The sequence below is a fragment of the Equus quagga genome, chromosome 18 (genome assembly GCF_021613505.1).
Source record: "Equus quagga isolate Etosha38 chromosome 18, UCLA_HA_Equagga_1.0, whole genome shotgun sequence".
In the NCBI taxonomy this organism is placed as follows: domain Eukaryota; kingdom Metazoa; phylum Chordata; class Mammalia; order Perissodactyla; family Equidae; genus Equus; species Equus quagga.
This window is the reverse complement of record NC_060284.1, coordinates 4,245,699-4,263,662: the sequence shown is the minus strand read 5'-3', so window position 1 is coordinate 4,263,662 and position 17,964 is coordinate 4,245,699. Positions and strand designations below refer to the sequence as shown.

The 17,964-nt window shown below is 44.8% G+C and overlaps 1 protein-coding gene across 3 annotated transcripts in view; it reads right to left on the bottom strand.

Moving 5' to 3' along the window:
- The window catches only part of AK4 (adenylate kinase 4), a 66,544-nt gene that overhangs the window by 8,340 nt on the left and 40,240 nt on the right, over nucleotides 1–17,964 (bottom strand). For all 3 annotated transcript variants that reach the window (XM_046645352.1, XM_046645351.1, XM_046645353.1), the window contains one exon: nucleotides 843–1,015. In XM_046645352.1, the coding sequence (XP_046501308.1) occupies nucleotides 843–1,015 (173 nt within the window). The remainder of the gene's footprint in view (nucleotides 1–842; nucleotides 1,016–17,964) is intronic.

Sequence of the window (17,964 nt, the reverse complement as noted above, 5' to 3'; positions counted from 1 at the left end):
CCCTCCTCACTCCCACCGCTCAGATGACCCCTCACTCTGACCCCAGTTCTTGGTTCAGTCCCAGCCCAAACCATTTTGCCAGCCCAGGACATAGCCTTCTTCTCTCTGCCCCTGCTCTCATGCAGTGAGAGAGCACACCTGACCACGCAAACAGATAAACGACAAGGAGGCTGGTCACTGTTTGACAACAATGGAATCATACTGCTATTTGCTGTTCTCACTCAGCAACACCTAGAGGAAACACTTCTCTAGGTCAAAGAGCATAGTGCTAAGTCATTAAGTCATTCTTCTTACTGACTATGTAATATTCCAAAATGTGGATGTTCTCTAATTAACTGTCCTCTGTAGATGAACATTCACTTTGTTTGAAATTTTGGTTTTTGTTTTTGTTTTTTCCACTACAAAAAACACTGAAATGAGCATCGCTGTGTACATAACCTTACCCACTAGCACTTCACTCCCATGGACTATCTTCCCAGAGGTGAGGTGAATGAAATACGTATTTAAAAATTTTAATGTACATTCCCAGATTGCTTTTTAAAAATACTACTAATATTTTATATACTTAATAAAGGTGAGAGTACCATTTTTCCCAGATCTCCACTAGCAGCAGATGTTATAATCTTATTTAATTTTTCCAAGTCCAATGGATCCAAAGTGATATCCTATTTTTACTTTAATTGGTATTCCTTGACTACTAGTGACTGAGAATTTTTAAATATTTGTTGATCATGTAGACTTGCCCCTTTTTGAACAGTCTGTTCACACCCTTCACCCACTTATCAGCTGAAATGTTTTGCCTCTCTCTGGTCAATTTGTGAAAGCGCTTAGTCTAGTCTTACGTGTACGTGAGGTGGATTGAAGTCCAGGTTGTACACTCTTCCGCTGGGAGGGTGGATCCAGCGTCGGCTGAGACGATCTTTGAGTGTTTCAAATGGAATGTTCAAAGTGATCACGAGATCCAGGGCACAGATCTTGTCCAGGGCTTCGGCCTGAACCAGTGTTCTAGGAAAACCTAAACACCAAACAAAACAGACCAGATGCAAGACATTTCCCAACTCTAGTTAATCGTTGCAATGTTTTCAGTGACAGAAGAATCAAATCTGCACATATATCACCCAGAAAGGAGCTTAATCAGAAATTCATACCTACCTCCATACATTTAATATTAGAAGAAAAGGTGCTACTTTATAATCTAGCTTTGGCATTTGGAATACTCAAAGATTAAGGAGTCACCTGATAAAAGTAGCAAGTGCAGGGGCTGGCCCCGTGGCCAAGTGGTTAAGTTCGCGCGCTCCGCTGCAGGCGGCCCAGTGTTTCATTAGTTCGAATCCTGGGCGCGGACATGGCACTGCTCATCAGACCACGCTGAGGCAGCGTCTCACATGCCACAACTAGAAGAACCCACAATGAAGAATGCACAACTATGTACCAGGGGGCTTTGGGGAGAAAAAGGAAAAAATAAAATCTTAAAAAAAAAATAAAAAAAATAAAATAAAAGTAGAAAGTGCACTAACTAAATATCACTAGTCTGGTCCCAGCTCTGCTCCCAACTGCCCACAGGACCCTGAGCAAGTTACATCACCTCCAACTCCTCTTCTGGTAAAGAAGAGAAGGGACAAAATCATATTTGTGTTCTTTCAGCTCTAACAGCTTAGGACTGTATTATTATTAGGCTACCACAAAAAAATTATATATTATAATATAAATATACAAATCTAATATATAAAAATAAAGTGTAAATCTATTATATAATATTTATATAAGTATATATAACACAAAATGTAAATATATATTAAATGCATAAATAAATATTTTATATATATATATTTTTAGAGTCTAAATCAATTAAAGTAGGCTCCGTCACTCAGACCCTCATGTGAGCCTCTCCTTGACAAGGTGAGCAGAAGTCCAATCTCAAAAAGAACTGGTGCTTTTAAAACTATCCGGATACTGCAAAACTTCTAAATTCACCCTCGTTTTCTAAATGTGGGAAAATAAACAGCAAAATTGAAATTTGGGCTTATGGGCGTCTCTTCCTTTCTTCTACAAGCATAAGCTCTAGGTGACCTCGGGAGGTAGGTGATCCCAAATTATACTTTTTCTGAGGGATGGACCTGCTTTAAGTGTAACTCCGGTTTGGCCGGGGTGGATCTACATGGTAGTACCTTTTCCCTAAATAGATCACTCTCGTTTGTCTGCTCTGTTGAAAACCTTACTGTATCTAATATCATGTTTTTTTAATGTCCTTTAAATCCTAGTTAGGTCAAAGAGTCAGGTGGATGGAGAGCTGAGAGGAATGTATAACAGGAGCTACAATATTCAGAAGAGAAACTCTTAAGTCACTTGAGATAAAGACACCAGCCCATCTCCACCCTTTCATCACTGGAAGTGTCAAGATGACAACGTTAGCCGGTCTTCATGGCCCCCAAACACTCAGCATTCAAAGAACCCCTCTTGCTGCTGCAGGAAGCCAGCTGTGCCAGCATCAATGTGCCACACGCTGTTGAAATCCCTGAGAGCCACCAACGCCAAGCTGATGTCCACAGAGTGCTTGCTGAGTTGAATGTGACAGAGCCCACCCAAGGCTGTCTCTGCGCCCCTGCCTCAGGGACCGCTGCTTGCCAGCCACTGCTGGAAACTTGGCAGTACTCCCTTCAAGGCCTCCCTGTCCACAAGGCCAGGCCCCTCTCCCCAGAGCCCGTCCCTCCCAGGCTCCTCACCCGTCATCTTTTCCACAGAGAAACATGCCCCTCTTCCCCTCCTCTCCAGACAGAGGTCTCTGGGCAGTCATGGATGAGATTCCTGATTTTTCTGGGTCCCACAGATTTCCCAGGTGCAACCCAACTCTGTGTTCCCACGGCTTCACCTTGGGCTGCCCACAGCACCATTTTCCTTGTCTACACTTAGTTTATTGTCTATAATTAGCTTCTTCTTCTTTTGTCCAGTGTCAAATGACATGATGCCCAAAGACAACTCTGGCCGCATCAAACTACTTTCAATATTGCTCTCTGCAGGCCACGCTAGCTCCTTTCTATCAGTGAATGTGCCAAGGATACTTCTACCTCAGGGCCTTTGCACCTGCTGTCCTCTGCCTAGAATGTTCTTCCTGCAGATCTCTGAGTATATGACTCCTTGTCATTTGGGATATGTGCATATAGGCAGCTTCCTCAGGGCAACTTCCTGAGCTAGTATACTTAAAGTAGCCCCATTCCCTTTTCACTATCAATCTCATTACTCTTTTTACCTTCTATTTTGCATTACTGTGAATAATTTCTTAGTATTTATATTTACTTTTTATCCCTACCTCACTCCCTGAGAAAAGGGACTTTATTTGTCTTGATCATTGCTATACCCTTTAGCTCCTACAAAACCGATACAGACAAGCAATTTAGAACATGGGCTTGTGGCCATTTCCATAGTTTATGCCGCTGGTGGACTTGCTTAAACTTTGCCTCCAAGCTTGCAAGCTCCATCAGAAATTACCCATCCCTACATCCTACGAAACCCCACATGTGGTCTGCTGTCCTGCGCAAGTCTGGGTCCCAGGAAGCACAGAAATGAGAAAAAGCATTTAGGAATGTTACAGCAATTCAACAGAGTAATTTTAAGTCTGTTAAATTTGAGCTTGAATCTGGTTTTTTTCTTTTAATCTTTCTAGTAATTTGTATCTATTGTATTTGATAAAGGGACTGTTCTGCAATGGATTGAGAAAAAAATAAATCTGGACTTTGACTACAGATAGTTTGAGCCGCGCTGTCCTAGCCTTCCCTCACAGCTCACTTTCTCATTTCTCCAAGAAGGGAAGTCATCCAATGGCCCCAGTATGGAACTTTTTATGTTGTTCATTACAGAAGGGATATAGATTAATTTGCATCTTTTTCCAAAAGGACACAGGGACAGAGAGAACCAAACCTGGGGCCCAGTTCAACTCTGTTCTTACGACAGGAAAGACAAAGCCAGTTCGAGCAGAGGTGGGAAGGCCTATCTTGCAGGGCCCATCACAGGTCACTGGCTGTCATGAGCCAGACCCCGAGGGACTCACGGCTCCCCACTAGGTACGAGGGTTGCTCCAACATTACAGACGGCATCAGAAGAAACCGCCTGCGCGCTCCCATAGGCTGTCCTCTTGCCGTCCGTCTTGCATTCAGGCTGGCTTCAACAGACAAAGTCTTTCTGCTCCTGAAGCCCAGGTGCTGCCTCTTGTACCAACAGCCACCGAGCTGCGTCCTCTCCTTCCTCCCACACGGACTCCGTGGCTGAGCACCTCCTTCACTACAGGCGCCCGCTGGGAAATCAGGCTGGAGGGAACTCACGGCGGTTTTCTTTTGCAACGGGAATGTGGATGACTCCTTTCTACTCTTCTACAGTGTCTAACGTTTTTTAATTGAGCAGAGAGTATTTTCAGGATGGAAAAAAAGATTGCCTTTAAAAAAGATTGCTGACTAGATTTTTTTCAGATCTCAACAGAATTTCTGTTAGATCAGGTCACGGCGACGTCACATTTGGGGAGGTAGGTGAAAGGTCAAACTGTATCTGCCTGATATCAAGGACACTGTGGACACCTTGGCCTCAGCCTTGGAGGCAGCAGTGCCCGCACACAGCAGGAAAACCTTTAAGTGTAACCCTAGGGTACTCATCTTCTGGTTTTCCACTCAGTGACCATCCTTATTTGACCAGTCACCTTATTTTAAAATCCCAATTTAATTCTGTGAAATTATATGACTCTTTTGAGCTCTGTAAATGCAATATGTAACCTTCTTTCTGTTATGGAATGGCTCGATTGCTTTATTGTCCACTGTTTAAGCAACTTCTCTTTTGATTAAGTTCAAAAACAAACTGAACTTTAGAACTGAGGCTTCATACCACCCAGGTGTATTCTGGAGCCCCAAATATGTGACAGCCACCAGGTAGATAAGAATGTGATGCTATCTGGGCAGCCACAGGGCAAGATTTGGACCCATGTGGGCCCTCAGGGCTCAATTCAATCTATGGCTACATAGACTGGGAGGGACAGGGACGAGTCTTAGAAGAGGCCAGATAAAACCATTCCCCCTTTATCTTTCCCATCAAATTCCCTTTTGAACGCTGCACACACCTTCCACCGGAGCCTTTCCTTTGCCTCCCTCGCCACAACAGCCCACTACAGGCCAGGCCGGGGATGCTGGGGGGAGAATTTCGGCAGGAGGCACGGGCACTATGCTAAGTCTAATATAACTTCCCCTACACTGTCCCAGAGTCGGGCTTAGAAGAGGAGCTTCCTGAAACCGGGACTTACGACGTGTCTCACTCCTGCTATCCGCTGGTACAGAGCCTGGCACATTCTACACTGAAATTCCAGCCCAGAGAGGGCAGTGACCCCTCCACATAAGGTCCTCTCACTGGCTGTCAGGTCCTGATTTCCCCCATGACCCACTCTCCACTAAAGCTTCAAGAGGACAACAGGAATTAGAGATGCCTGCAGCCAAAACAGCCCCCAGGTCAACCTCTATGTTCTTTCCCCAACTCCACTTCCAAGGAAAAGCCAGCCTCTGAAGCAGTGGGTTCTGAGGTGACCCTCACTGGAGTACAGAAAGAAAATAACAGAACTTTCGTTGAGGTTTTCTGCTCATTCCTTTTAAGCTTCTATTTTGGAGGGTACATTTAGCATCACCAACCATGACCCTAAGGAGAAATTCTTCTTCATCCTTTGGATAGAGGTTGAGAGCTGAAAAAAGCAATAGGAAAAATTAGGGAGCTCTAAAAGAGAATGTAACAGTTCCTCCAACAAATAAAAGCTCAAATCTCATTGGCTAATGGGTCTCTGGCTAATGAGGCTACAAGCCAATGGGCTCAGCTCCCCAACAAGGGTTTCTGCCCTCTGGGGCCCTCTGGAGGATCAGGTGGAAAACGCAACTGTGTATAAAACACGCTGAACTCAGAAGCAACAGATTTCAAAAATGTATTGGATAGTCCTACCTATTGGGCTTTCACACCCAGACCTGCTCACGACCACAGAGAATAATTAATTCTGATGGCTTAGAGGTCTTCCTTTAGGACAATGGCTCTTCGATGTCTTCCCAACCTAAAAATAGTTTAAAGTTGAAAGAACCATGGAAAATAGAGAAGTCTATGAGTAGATAATGAAAGCTAAAATAGAAGAGTTAGTTTAAAAATGTTAATATTGTTGGAATGCAATCATTTCAACGGTTTAGAAGTACCAAGAGGAGAAATCAGTCATTCCAAACCTTCAAGGATTCTCTGTCTGATGGGGTACATCAAAATGACCAGGGAAGAATTAAAAGAAAAAAAAAAAAGGTTATGGATGCCCAGATTCCATCCCAGCCTTCCAGAAGGGAACATCTGGGAATGAAGCAGGATCAGAACTTGCGTGGGTTTTAAAAACTATCCAGGTGATCCTAATATTTACCCCTGATTGATTAAGAACCATGAAACTTCTCACTGGCCCCGCAATATTAAGTACTTGTTACCTGGCCCATTTTTTCGATCAGTTTCACACTACCTCTAAGCAGGTGTGAAGAGTGTGTCTACTCTCCCTCTGTTCAAGAACTGGGAAGGAAGCCCCCGAAAGAGGCAGATCTTCCCAGATTCACTGAGCCCCGACTCAAGTCACCTGTTGATGCCATTCAGGTCCAGGATCTCACCGCTAAAGAAAGTGTGGCAGGGCAGAAAGTATATAAGTGAGAACAGGGGACCAGAAGTCAAAGGGCTGGGTGCCAGTTCCAATCTCAAAAGTGAGGAGATCAGCCCTGAAGCCAGACACCCTCAGGACCCAGTGCAACCCAGTGGCTCTGGGCACAAGCTTGGAATAGGACACACCTGGATCTCAAGGCCAGCTCTTCCCAGCCACAACTGTGAGAACTTCCACAAGTGCTGGAATCTCTCTGATCCTTCGTTTTCTCAGATATAAAACAAGGGTGTGTTAATCTCCTAGGGCTGCCATAACAAAGTACCACAGAACCGGTGGCTTAAAGAATAGAGATTAATCTTCTCATGCTCTAGATGCTGGGAGTCTGAGATCAAGGTGTTGGCAGGGCTGGTTTCTTCTGAGGCTTCTCTCCCTGGCTTGCAGATGGCTGCCTTCTCCCTGGGTCTTCAGAGGGTCTTTCCTCTGTGTGTCTGTGTCCAATCTCTTCTTACAAGGGCACCAGTCAAGGTGGATAAGGGCCCATACTAATACCCTTAGTTTTAACTTAATTACCTCTTTAAAGACCTTGTATCCAAATAGAGTCACATTCTGATGTGCTGGGGGGTAGGACTCCAACACAAGAATTGGGGGCCGGGTGGGAGGCGCACAGCTCATAACAAGAGCAGAACACTCTTGCTCCAGGTACCCGTGTGTGCCCTCAGCTCCTACGGGGCTTGGCTCAAACTGTGCCGTGTCTGTGAGGCCTTCTCCAACCACCCTGATAAACTGCGCCTCCACCCTCCACCCCAGAACCCTAGTCACCCTCTATTCTCTTTTTCTCTTCATAGTATTTATGACCATTTGTTGAGTGTGATTTACTTTATTTTTTGAGTGCCTCTATTCCCACCGGAATGTAAGCTGCATGAGAGTGGAGCTTTTAAGTTGTTTACTCCTATATCCTTGGTGCCTAGGAAACTGCCTGGCACACAGGAGGTGCAGAATAAATATTCGTTGAATGAATAAATAAATATCTCAAAAGTCACAATAATTCTGCAAGACAGGAATCATCTCCACCTTGCTGTAAAGTTGTAAAAACTGAGGCTCAGAAAAGTGACATGACTTGCCTAAGACCACACAGGCAGTAACCGAGGGAGCTAGGTTTGAACCAAAGGCTAAGTGCGGAATCACGCACCGCGGACCACACCATGCTCTTCCTCCTGAACAGAAGCCGCAGACTGGGAGAAGTAACTTCTCAGATGGGGAGAAACGGCTGCAGCAGTCAGCTTCCCAAATGACCAGAAACCCAACCCCTGTGTGGCTTCAGGGACACTGCCTGGGCTGGTGCTGCAGGCACAGAGCTGCCAGCATCTCCCCACACACCCAGCAAATGTCCTGCACCTCGTTCTTCTACTGTGTCTGGAGATTTGTTCTACATAGTACACGTTGCTCTCTCACTCTCTCTGATAACTGCAGACTACTCCACGGTTTGGACGTACCATAATTTAACCACACCCCTACGGATGGACACCTAAATGGTTTCCAACACTACTGCAATGCATGTCACTGCACGTGACTCGAAACACATGACTAGGGGAAAACAGCTTAGCAGACAGGAACAGACTCTGGGGCAAACCGCCTGGGCTGCAGGCCCAGCTCTGCCACTTCCTCACTTTGCAACCCTGGCTACCTAACCTCCCGTGCCTATAAAATGAGGATGATAATACCTAATCCAGAAGGTAGTCATGAGGAATAAGCAAATTACTCTACGTAAATCCCAGAATGGGGGCTGGTACCACGTAAACAGCTGGAGGGGGAGTGGCAAATGGAACCAAAAGCCAAGACTGGGAGAAAAGGGAAGCAAGGTGGGACCGGAGGCGTCAAGACAAAGCGCAAGTCTGGCAACAAGAAAGACATGAAGGATGAAGATAAATTGGAGCTTTCATAAAAGTATGAAAGAGGCAGTGGGCAGACAGAATAATACCATCACCCCACATGATGTCTTCATGGGAGAATGAGTGTCCTCAATACCAGAAGAGACAGGAGAGAAAGTGGCCCCTAAGGGCAGAGCCAGGTTTTCTCTAAGCAGAAGACAGAGAAAGCATTCTGCAAAGAGCTAGAGAGCATGCGGAGAGGAAGGTGGAGAAAATTAGAAGGCAAGAGGATCCAGAGGGCACAGAGGAAGAGTCGAGAATTAGGGGGAAAGAGGAGGGGAATGAGCAAGAGAGAAAAAGAAGAGGATATAACAGAAAATAGGACACTGAGGGATGACTCCCCTTTCCACTGATAACCAGACGGCATGGAGACGCAAGGCACAGTGGAACGGACTGGCCCCAAGCAGTGTAATTGTCAACGCAGGTGTGGGGTCCTCGTCTCGGTAGTGGCTACGGAGGCCCTGGGGCTGGCCTGGGGCTCCCACGGAAGTTTGAGTGCCGACTCACAGGCCTGGAGCGTCACACGGCCTGGATGGGAGCTCTCTGTCACTCTGGTTAGGGATATGGGCAAAGGCTCCAGGAAGAGAGGAGCACTGTTTATCTGTCTACAGGACTCTTAAGATACGGGTATTCTTCAGCTTACAGATCCTGACGTTACGGCCATTCCTTGAATTGATTGACATCAGTGTCTCAAGCAGGGCTGAGCAAATCATCAAAGTAATTCAGGCATAATTCTCACATCAACCAGCTGCCAAGAACAGAACGCCAGATAAGGCGCAAGCTGACCAGCACATTTTAAACCATTTTTAGCAGAGGGTCATTATCCAGCCATATATATATATATTTTTTTTTTAATGAACATACTGTCAGAGGAGCACGGTATGAAGCCTAGCAGAAACCTAGCGAGCAACAATGTCTCCATACCAGGACAGGAGCTGTTCATATTGACTGTAGGGGGAAAATGTGGGCATTTTGCTCTCGAATATGTTTAGTTAACATTCGGTATCTAATGCTGAATTGCTAGGATCTTGGCATTTGTAAGAAAACAAATAATCAGCAGATATATGGAATGTGAAAACATGATCTGTGGAAACCTTATCACAGGAAATCTGTATCTAAATGAGAATCGCCCTTCCAAACATGAAAGTATTTGAATACATATGTAAAGTGTTTAAGTGCCTTCTGACTAAGATTATCTTCTCTTAGTTAAGTGATTTGGACGAGGCAGGCTACGAGGATATTGGTGGGCCGGAGGAGGAGAACTCCCCGCTCTAGCCGTGGGTGTGTGTTCTTCTTTAAATACGCTTGCTTGTAGCCCCACGGCCCCTGTTAAAATCGGGAGCTCCTTGAGGGCTGGGGCTGGCTCTGTTCCCGAAGGGCCCAGGACACAGTCGGATTCCACGTGGCCGTGGTATTTCTGGTGGACAGAGGCTGCTGACCAAGAGGATTAGATGCACGCTCAAATTTTGTCAACAGGTGGCAGCGTGAATAACTTTTCCAGTTGGAAAGAAATGCAACAAAGCTGTGAGATGTTTTTATTTTGACTGAAAGTAATCCTCAAACACATGGTTTCTAAATGACTAACCAGCTGTATTCCAGCTTCCTTAGACAGCCTATTCCAAGTGACTATCATCTATTAATTGTTGAGGAAACCAGAAAGTCCAAAAAGTAAAATAAAGATCAGATGGAAGCAGAGAAAGCACGCTTCTCTCCCTGTAACCACTGACATGGGCTGTCCCATCGCGTGGTTTCTCATGGGGAGGCAGTTTCTCAGGGGGAGGATGGAATACCTCCTCGTAGGTCCACACTAAGCTGCCCCACCCCTCCTCTCCTAACTCAGCCTAGAAAAGCTGCTCCCTCCTGCTCAATCAAACGGCAGTCCATGGTGAAAGCTGACATTTTATGGAGTTCAATTTCTCCCAGAACCTGTCATGCTAGATCACTAATTATGGTGCCTACAGATTGTCTTTTAAACCCCCCAAAAAGATCCACAAAGTGTAGGGATATGTCACTAAATTCCTGCCTGACAATTGTGTTTCCAGCAGTGCTGCCCACTGGGCCTTGGCACCTGCTCTTCTCAGCCACGCCAAGAACCTGAGGGAGGGCAGCTGAAGCAGGAGGTGCCACAGCAACACGCTGAGGCAGTGAAGGGGAAGAGGGAATTAGAAATTTTTCTAATTTGGAGTGCATTCGTCCCTGCAGGGGGTATAAAGAACCAGAGTCCACCACCACGTTCCCAGGCAGAAACCCAAGCCCTCCGCTTGATGGAAATCAAGGGGCAGTCCTGAAGGGCAGCTTCCAACATCCACCTGGGATAGGCAGCTCATGAAAAGGTCGGGCAACATCAGGCCCCCTCCCCACCCGACTAAGACCTGGGGCCGACATGGTTGCTTCTGACCCCCCATCTCTTCCCAGTTGTTGGGAAAGCAAGAACCAAGTTAGAAAGGCGAGCCGTGGTTCATCACAATTAATCCACTGAAGTTGAAAGTGGGCAAGTTATTCTTCCCCCGTCTTTCCCAACCCAGAGGCATTCAGACCATTCACACTGCCCATTGCCCACCGCCCACCAGAAGCCTTAGTAGCAAGTTAAAATTGATCACCATCAAAACCTGTTTTAGGAAGACTTTTTCTCTCTCGTATCTTATAATTACCTTATCTGTTTACACAATATTTATTTGTACATGTGTCTAAGACCTCCCTATTCCACTTCATCCAGTTTTATTAACAGATGGTGAGAAGGACCAGCGGCAGCTGTGCTCCAGATGTTGGCAGATGGAGCCTCCGCTGCACCCCATCACTGTGAGTCCCACAGTTTCCACTGGGCCAGAGCCCCAGGATCTCCCTCCTGCTCCCTGGAACCTCCCAGGGACACTTGGACTCCTCCATCCCAGAGCTTAAGGAACTTGTAACATGCAGGTTCCGCTCTCAAGGACCACTTACAGGTTAGTGGTAAAGGACTTCGAAACCTACATCTGCTATAGTCACTACTTAGGGATCCACCGACAGACAGAAGATAGACGCTACAGAAAACTGGCGTTTAAACCACAAGTGTGGGTCTTCTAAGTGGCTCAGGGAAATGAAAGATGAATTCCTAACAGGCAGGCAGATTTGAGGAAATTCCCGAATGGCGTTGAGATGCTCTGGCAGCAGCGCGACGATTTTAGCTTAAAACTCTTGTTCTTAAAAGCAATCATCGAGGCCTTTCCCCAATAAGGGAAGATGCACACTGCCTCCAGGAAGGAGTGGCCATCGGCAAATCCCTTGCTTACAAGCTTTTCTGTTTAAGAAGTCTGCTTGTTTGTTATTTGAATGTAAGTCTCTATGAATAAATTAGGGAAAAATTGGTCCCATTGTGTCTCAACTGAGACAAAAGGAATTTGTAAACAATCTTAGCACAGGCCCATATTTTTGCCCCAAGGAAAAGAACAGAAGCCAAGCGTCCCCTATATAGGCTCAGCTGCAGGCTGCAGGCAAGACCTCTCGGTAGTTGGACATATATTGATAAGCCTTTTCCTTGTGTCAAACACAGTTGTAGATACTGGCAATCCAGCCATGAACAAGACAGACACAATCTCTGCTTCTGAGGCCTGCATGGGGCTGGGGTATGAGGAACATCAAGTCTGCAGATAAATAAGTAACGTGACGTGATTATAAGGTAAGAAGAAAGAGTGACATGGGTGGACAGGATGGCACAGGAAGGATGCACTGAGGAGGGGACGTCTGAGGAGAGATGAGTGCAGCGATCCGCACGGACGTCTGGAGGCAGAGCAGTACGGGCCGCACGCCGGCACAGCACACACGGGCAGAGAAATCCAGACGCAACGATAGGACTGGAAACAAAGTTTCGCTCTCCCCTGCCCGCCAGATAAAATGTCTGAATGTGTTTGAAGGCAAGAGGAGACACACAAGCAAGAATGTAAACAGAATATGATAAAGACAAAGAATATTCAATATAATATCCAACATAACTGGCATTCTTGAAACAGCAAAACAAATGGGCAAAAGAGATAGAATGTAGGAGAAGTTCCCTGGACACACCATATGTAAGAGAAAAAAACCAACGGGGAGATACACTATTTACTTCGCGTAGGAAGAAATAATTCTTAAGGAAGTCTATGCAGAGAAAAAAAAACCATATTCCAAAGGAGGAAAAGTCAGACTGGCTTTAGGCTTCTAGAGCAGAGCCGTAATCCAGGACAGAAGACCACGCGCCAGCGGCTGCACAGTCTGAAGAACCCAAGGACCAGGCGAGGACATCACAGTCAGCTGAACTGCTGAACAAGGAGACATTCTCAAACATGAAACCCGGGGAATACAGCACCCAATGAGCCCATCTGCAAGGAGGGAGGGAGAGCAGACAGGCAGGCAGGAAGGGACAATGCCAACACAATTCAGTCAATCAAGAGATAAACGGGAAGGTGGGGTTAACGTACGGCAGCTGCACTCAGATATAATACGTGTGCCACACAAGTCATTCTTAAACGAGTGCCCAATTCAACGGTACCTAGCACATTCACAGAAAGAGAACCGAGAGATTAATAAAAACGAAGTAAACAGAGAAGCGGTAGTGGGCAAGAAAACCAGTACACAGAGTTCATTTAAATTATTTAAATATAAGGGGGAAAAAACCTGGGAAATCAAAGTTACTGAAGAAAATTTATAATAAATTTTAACAACAAAAACCTGGGGGGGAGGAAGGGGAGAGGAGGTGGGAGGAGCTGTAAGTATATTAATCCTCTTACTGTTCACTGTAGAGAAAGAACATCTCTAATCTAAATTTGCAGTGTGAAATTAAAAAAAAAACAAATATGTCAACCTCCTAATGGCTTTCATAATCTTACAGAGCTCCCACAGGAATTAATATCCCTGGTGATGAAAAAAGTTTTATCTGAAATGCAGGTTCACTTTAGCTTTTGTTATTGTTAAATTTGAGTAAAATTGAATACTTTTTAAAAGTATGTAAAGTCTGGTGAGACATTTCTATCTGCACATGTGCATAGAAACGTGTCCAGAAGGCTGGTTTTCAGTGGTTAACCCTGGTTATTTCTGCCTCGTGGGATTGGAGATGATTTGCGGCTTTTCTTTGCATTTTTCCATATGACTTGAATGTTTTATAGTGATCATGTGTCATTTTTATAAAAACAGTGTAAAAAGATAAAAAGTAAATTCTCTGTATTTTTCCATATCTCATTCTACTTTTGACCCTAATCAACTTGTTCATCTTTCCAAAATCTAGGTCTTCTTATTAGTTGTAGGGCAATCAACAGAATTTTATATTGTTTTGCTTTATGTTACTAGGTAAGGTTTAACCTTACCTAGAAGATGAGTGTCTTTATTTAGTTACCTAGCTTTCCCCAGGTGTACTTAATTAGGGGTGATAGGATGATCCTTATTTATTAGAATGACAACAATTTTTGTTAAGTTTCTCAGCAGCTTATTATTGAAATGTTAAGTTCTAACATCTGTATCAGTGTCTTTCCATATACATGTATATATACATATGAGCTTAACATCGATAACAATAATAACACATATCTACCATTTGACCACCTGCTACGTTTGTTAGCCAATCTTCACAAACCTATGCCATACATACTCCTATTTTATGGATGAGAAAAAAAAAAAAAATCCAAGAAAGGTAGCTTTGCTTCTCAAGACTACACAACTGATAAGTTATTCAGGTCTGACTCACAAGTCCACGCTCTTCCCACCGCAGTGCTGTTTTCTTAGCGTGGTGCTTTGTGCATAGTAAGCACACAGCAACTGTTTCATTAAACCAACAAAGTCTACTTCAGACGCTTTGGACAAAGCTTTGCAATGAATTTTCTCAAATCATCTAATTCCCAAGATACCTATTTCATAACTTAGGAAAGCGAGGTCTCCTAACATCTAAAATTAGGATTTGAAGACAGTTTCAGCCTGCACATACGTTACAGACTTTTAAACAGCAACGGGGAAGGGCCAGGCGCACCTGGAAGCGCGTGAATAGACAGCCCAGACACAGGGGAAGCAGAGCTCAATGTCCAAATTTAACATTTTTTAAATCTAGTTAACTTTTAAATTTTAGTTGGCAAGGAAGTTAAAAAAGTTATGCCCTCTTTCAAATTCAAATTTTAAATTTTAAACATCTTTCTAACTCATTTTTAACATTAACTTTGACGCTTATTCAACTGCCTGTTTTTGAATTACACAGAGTGTTTAACTTTTGCCCCCATCCACTTTTCCAGCCTCATCTGCTCATTCTTTTGACTGCAGGATTACCCAACTACTTGCGGTTTCCAGAACATACCACGTGGTTTCATGCCTCTATACCTTTTGCACATAATGTTCCCTCCATCCAGAATGTGCTTTATTCCCACTTCAAAATTTAGCTCTTAGTGTCGCCCTCTCCAGGAAGCCTTCGTAATAGCTGCCTCCTTGACCCCAGAAATGGGATCTGTCACTTTCTCTCTGTGCCACCTCTCACCTTTCACCCCTTCCCCTGATGCTCCCAAGATCCCAAACTGCAATTGTTCACGCAGCACTGGCTCCTCCCAGCCCATGAGGTCAGGAAGTGTGCTGGTCCCTCCTCAATGGACCACTGCCAAGCTCCTGGGGACACATCAAAAATGTATACTCAATATGTTTTCTGATCTCTGAAACAAGTTTTTCCAGGGTCTGCTCAAATATCTGTATCCATATGTTTTCCATATGATCCTTAATGCTTACATGGTAAAATCTAGTCCTTCTCTGAAAATACAAACCACATACACAACGTCAGGGGTGTCTACTACATTAGGATTGTCCCTCATCCCGAGGCAGCGGTCAGATCAATCAAGGAAAGCCACCAGAAAAGGACACGGAGGAAGGGTCTCAGGGAGAATCCACCCAAATGAAGAGGGAAGAGCCCAAGACGTCCCTTGTTCTTCAGTCAGATACTCTGAGCTCACATTGACACGGAGGGCTCTGAACATAGGAAAGGTCACAGGATAAAACCAAGTACTGGGGCTGGCCCGGTGGCATAGTGGTTAAGTTTGCACACTCTGCTTCGGCAGCCCAGGATTCCCAGGTTCAGATCCTGGGCGTGGACCTGAACACTGCTCATCAAGCCACACTGTGGCGGCATCCCATATACAAAATAGGGGAAGACTGGCACGGATGTTAGCTCAGGGCCACTCTTCCTCAAGCAAAAAGAGGAAGATTGGCAACAGACATTAGCTCAGGGCCAATCTTCCTCACCAAAAACAACAACAACAACAACCACCACCACCAAGTTCTTATGGTTTGGATATAAATCAAAGACACCCAGGACGACCTCGCTGCCTACAGTAGCACAGGCCAAATCCCCACTAGACCCCAATTCCTAACAGGGCCTATGATGGCCAGGTCCTGCCCACTCCGGGTTGCTCTGCTGTGGTGTGTGGGCCATGCCTGGCAGAGCTGGTGCTCAGTAAACACTTAGCTCTAGGGAAAATTATGACTACTTAGAACCAAAAGAAATGTGCACAATCTCCTGGGACCATTAACAAAGGGGCTGCAGTAGCTTTAATGGAATCACTGGCTGGAGATAAAGTCTGAATGGGCTGTGCACTTCGGATGAAGCGTATCCTAAGACGGGAGTGCGCCAAAACTCGTCACGTGTCACCAAAATGGCTGCTTACAACCTAACCCCACTAAGTGATGGTCTTTCCTGTGTAACTTCACCACAGTGCTCTGTTTAGAAAGCTGCTACCTGGTCCTATATGAACTAGATATATATATTTCTTTTTGCCCACCTTTCCTGGCAAAATCATGTGTTCTCCTTCCGTACACTATTCAACCTGAAATTAATTACATGTCTACAAATCCTTTCATTTAAGACTATCCAAATACTTAACAACCACGTCAGGAAGGAGAACCAAACACAGGTCTCAGGTTTGATAATTCCTTCTTCTTCCAAGAAGAGGATAAAAAATGTCACCTGTTTTAAAACACAAATTTAAATATGTACCTTTTTGGAGAAGATTATTAGGGCTATATAGCTGTAACAACAATTTTTTTTTTTTAGGGGAGGAAGATTTGCCCTGAGCTAACAAATGTTGTCAACCCTCCTCTTTTTGCTTGTGGAAGACTGTCCCTGAGCTAACATCTGCGCCCATCGTCCTCTACCCTGTATGTGGGACGCCTCTACCGCATGGCTGATGAGCAGAGTAGGCCTGCACCCGGGATCCGAACCTGTGAACCCAGGCCGCCGAAATGGAGCACATGCGACTTTAACTACTTGGCCATGGGGCCGGCCCCAAAAACAATTTTTTAAATCAACCAAACCCAGCAAATAGTTGTTGATCCTTTATGAAACCCAGACATATAATAAACTGATACCTTGACCAAACTCTACCCTCAAAGCACCAAAATAATAATAATAATAATAACGTGCCCACAAAGAAAATGAGCAAAACAACATTCATTTAAGGGCTACTGCCCAAACTGTCTCCTCAGATGAGAATTTCGGATGCAGAATAAAACATCTGTCAGACACATTTACCCTGTCTTGGGGCACAGAGGGGGTCTCCAGGAATGTGGCACCAAGACTAACCTATACACACACCCATCTCTCTTCACACTGTCATTTTCACCAAGAATACTATCCTCAACTTGTGAATATCTTCCCGCTTACCTCCTGGAACATAGATGCCATCTCACCCGTGCCAGGGTTGGCTGGATGCACGTCTTCACTCTCTGTCCCGACGATTCTTTGACAAGCTTACTCTACCCCTATGCGCTCTCTCTCTCTCTCTCTCCGATATGTTTTTCCTCCTTTTTTCCTCCCTGCCACTACCCCAGTGCCAAGCCAGCCATGTCTGTCCTTCACTCACTTTATAAACACCCAAGATATAACTATTGCACCCATTAGGTATGCATAATAAGTGTTTGTTGAGTGAAAAGTGCTACAAGGAGAGGCAAGTCATGAGTGTGGCAAGAAGGACGAGCCTCGTGAGGCACCACAGATTTTGATTGCTCAGTCCTTGCCTGGCAGGCCTGGAAACAGCTCCAGCACCCTAGAGGAGTTCACCAATCCTCTCACTACCCCCCGTTCTTTAGGCATCACTCCAATTGCTTCAAACCTTCCATTCAAGGTATCGGCGTATACAGCCCTGCCTTCAAATGCTCTAAGATACAAAGGTTATCTGACAGATTTTTTCAAGACTAAATATTTCAAGGTAAATGAGTAAGATGATCTATTACCCTCTTACATACATGTACACATACAAACACACACAAGAGAGGAGAAAGTCTGATTCTTTTTTTTTCAAAGAGAATATCTTCAGTGACCTTCCAAACAAACCTGTTATACATTTTATTTTTGAAGCACACCCCACATTCACAAGGGTGTCAGAAAACAACTGCCTTGGCATTTCTTAAAAGACGTGATTCAGAAGATATGTG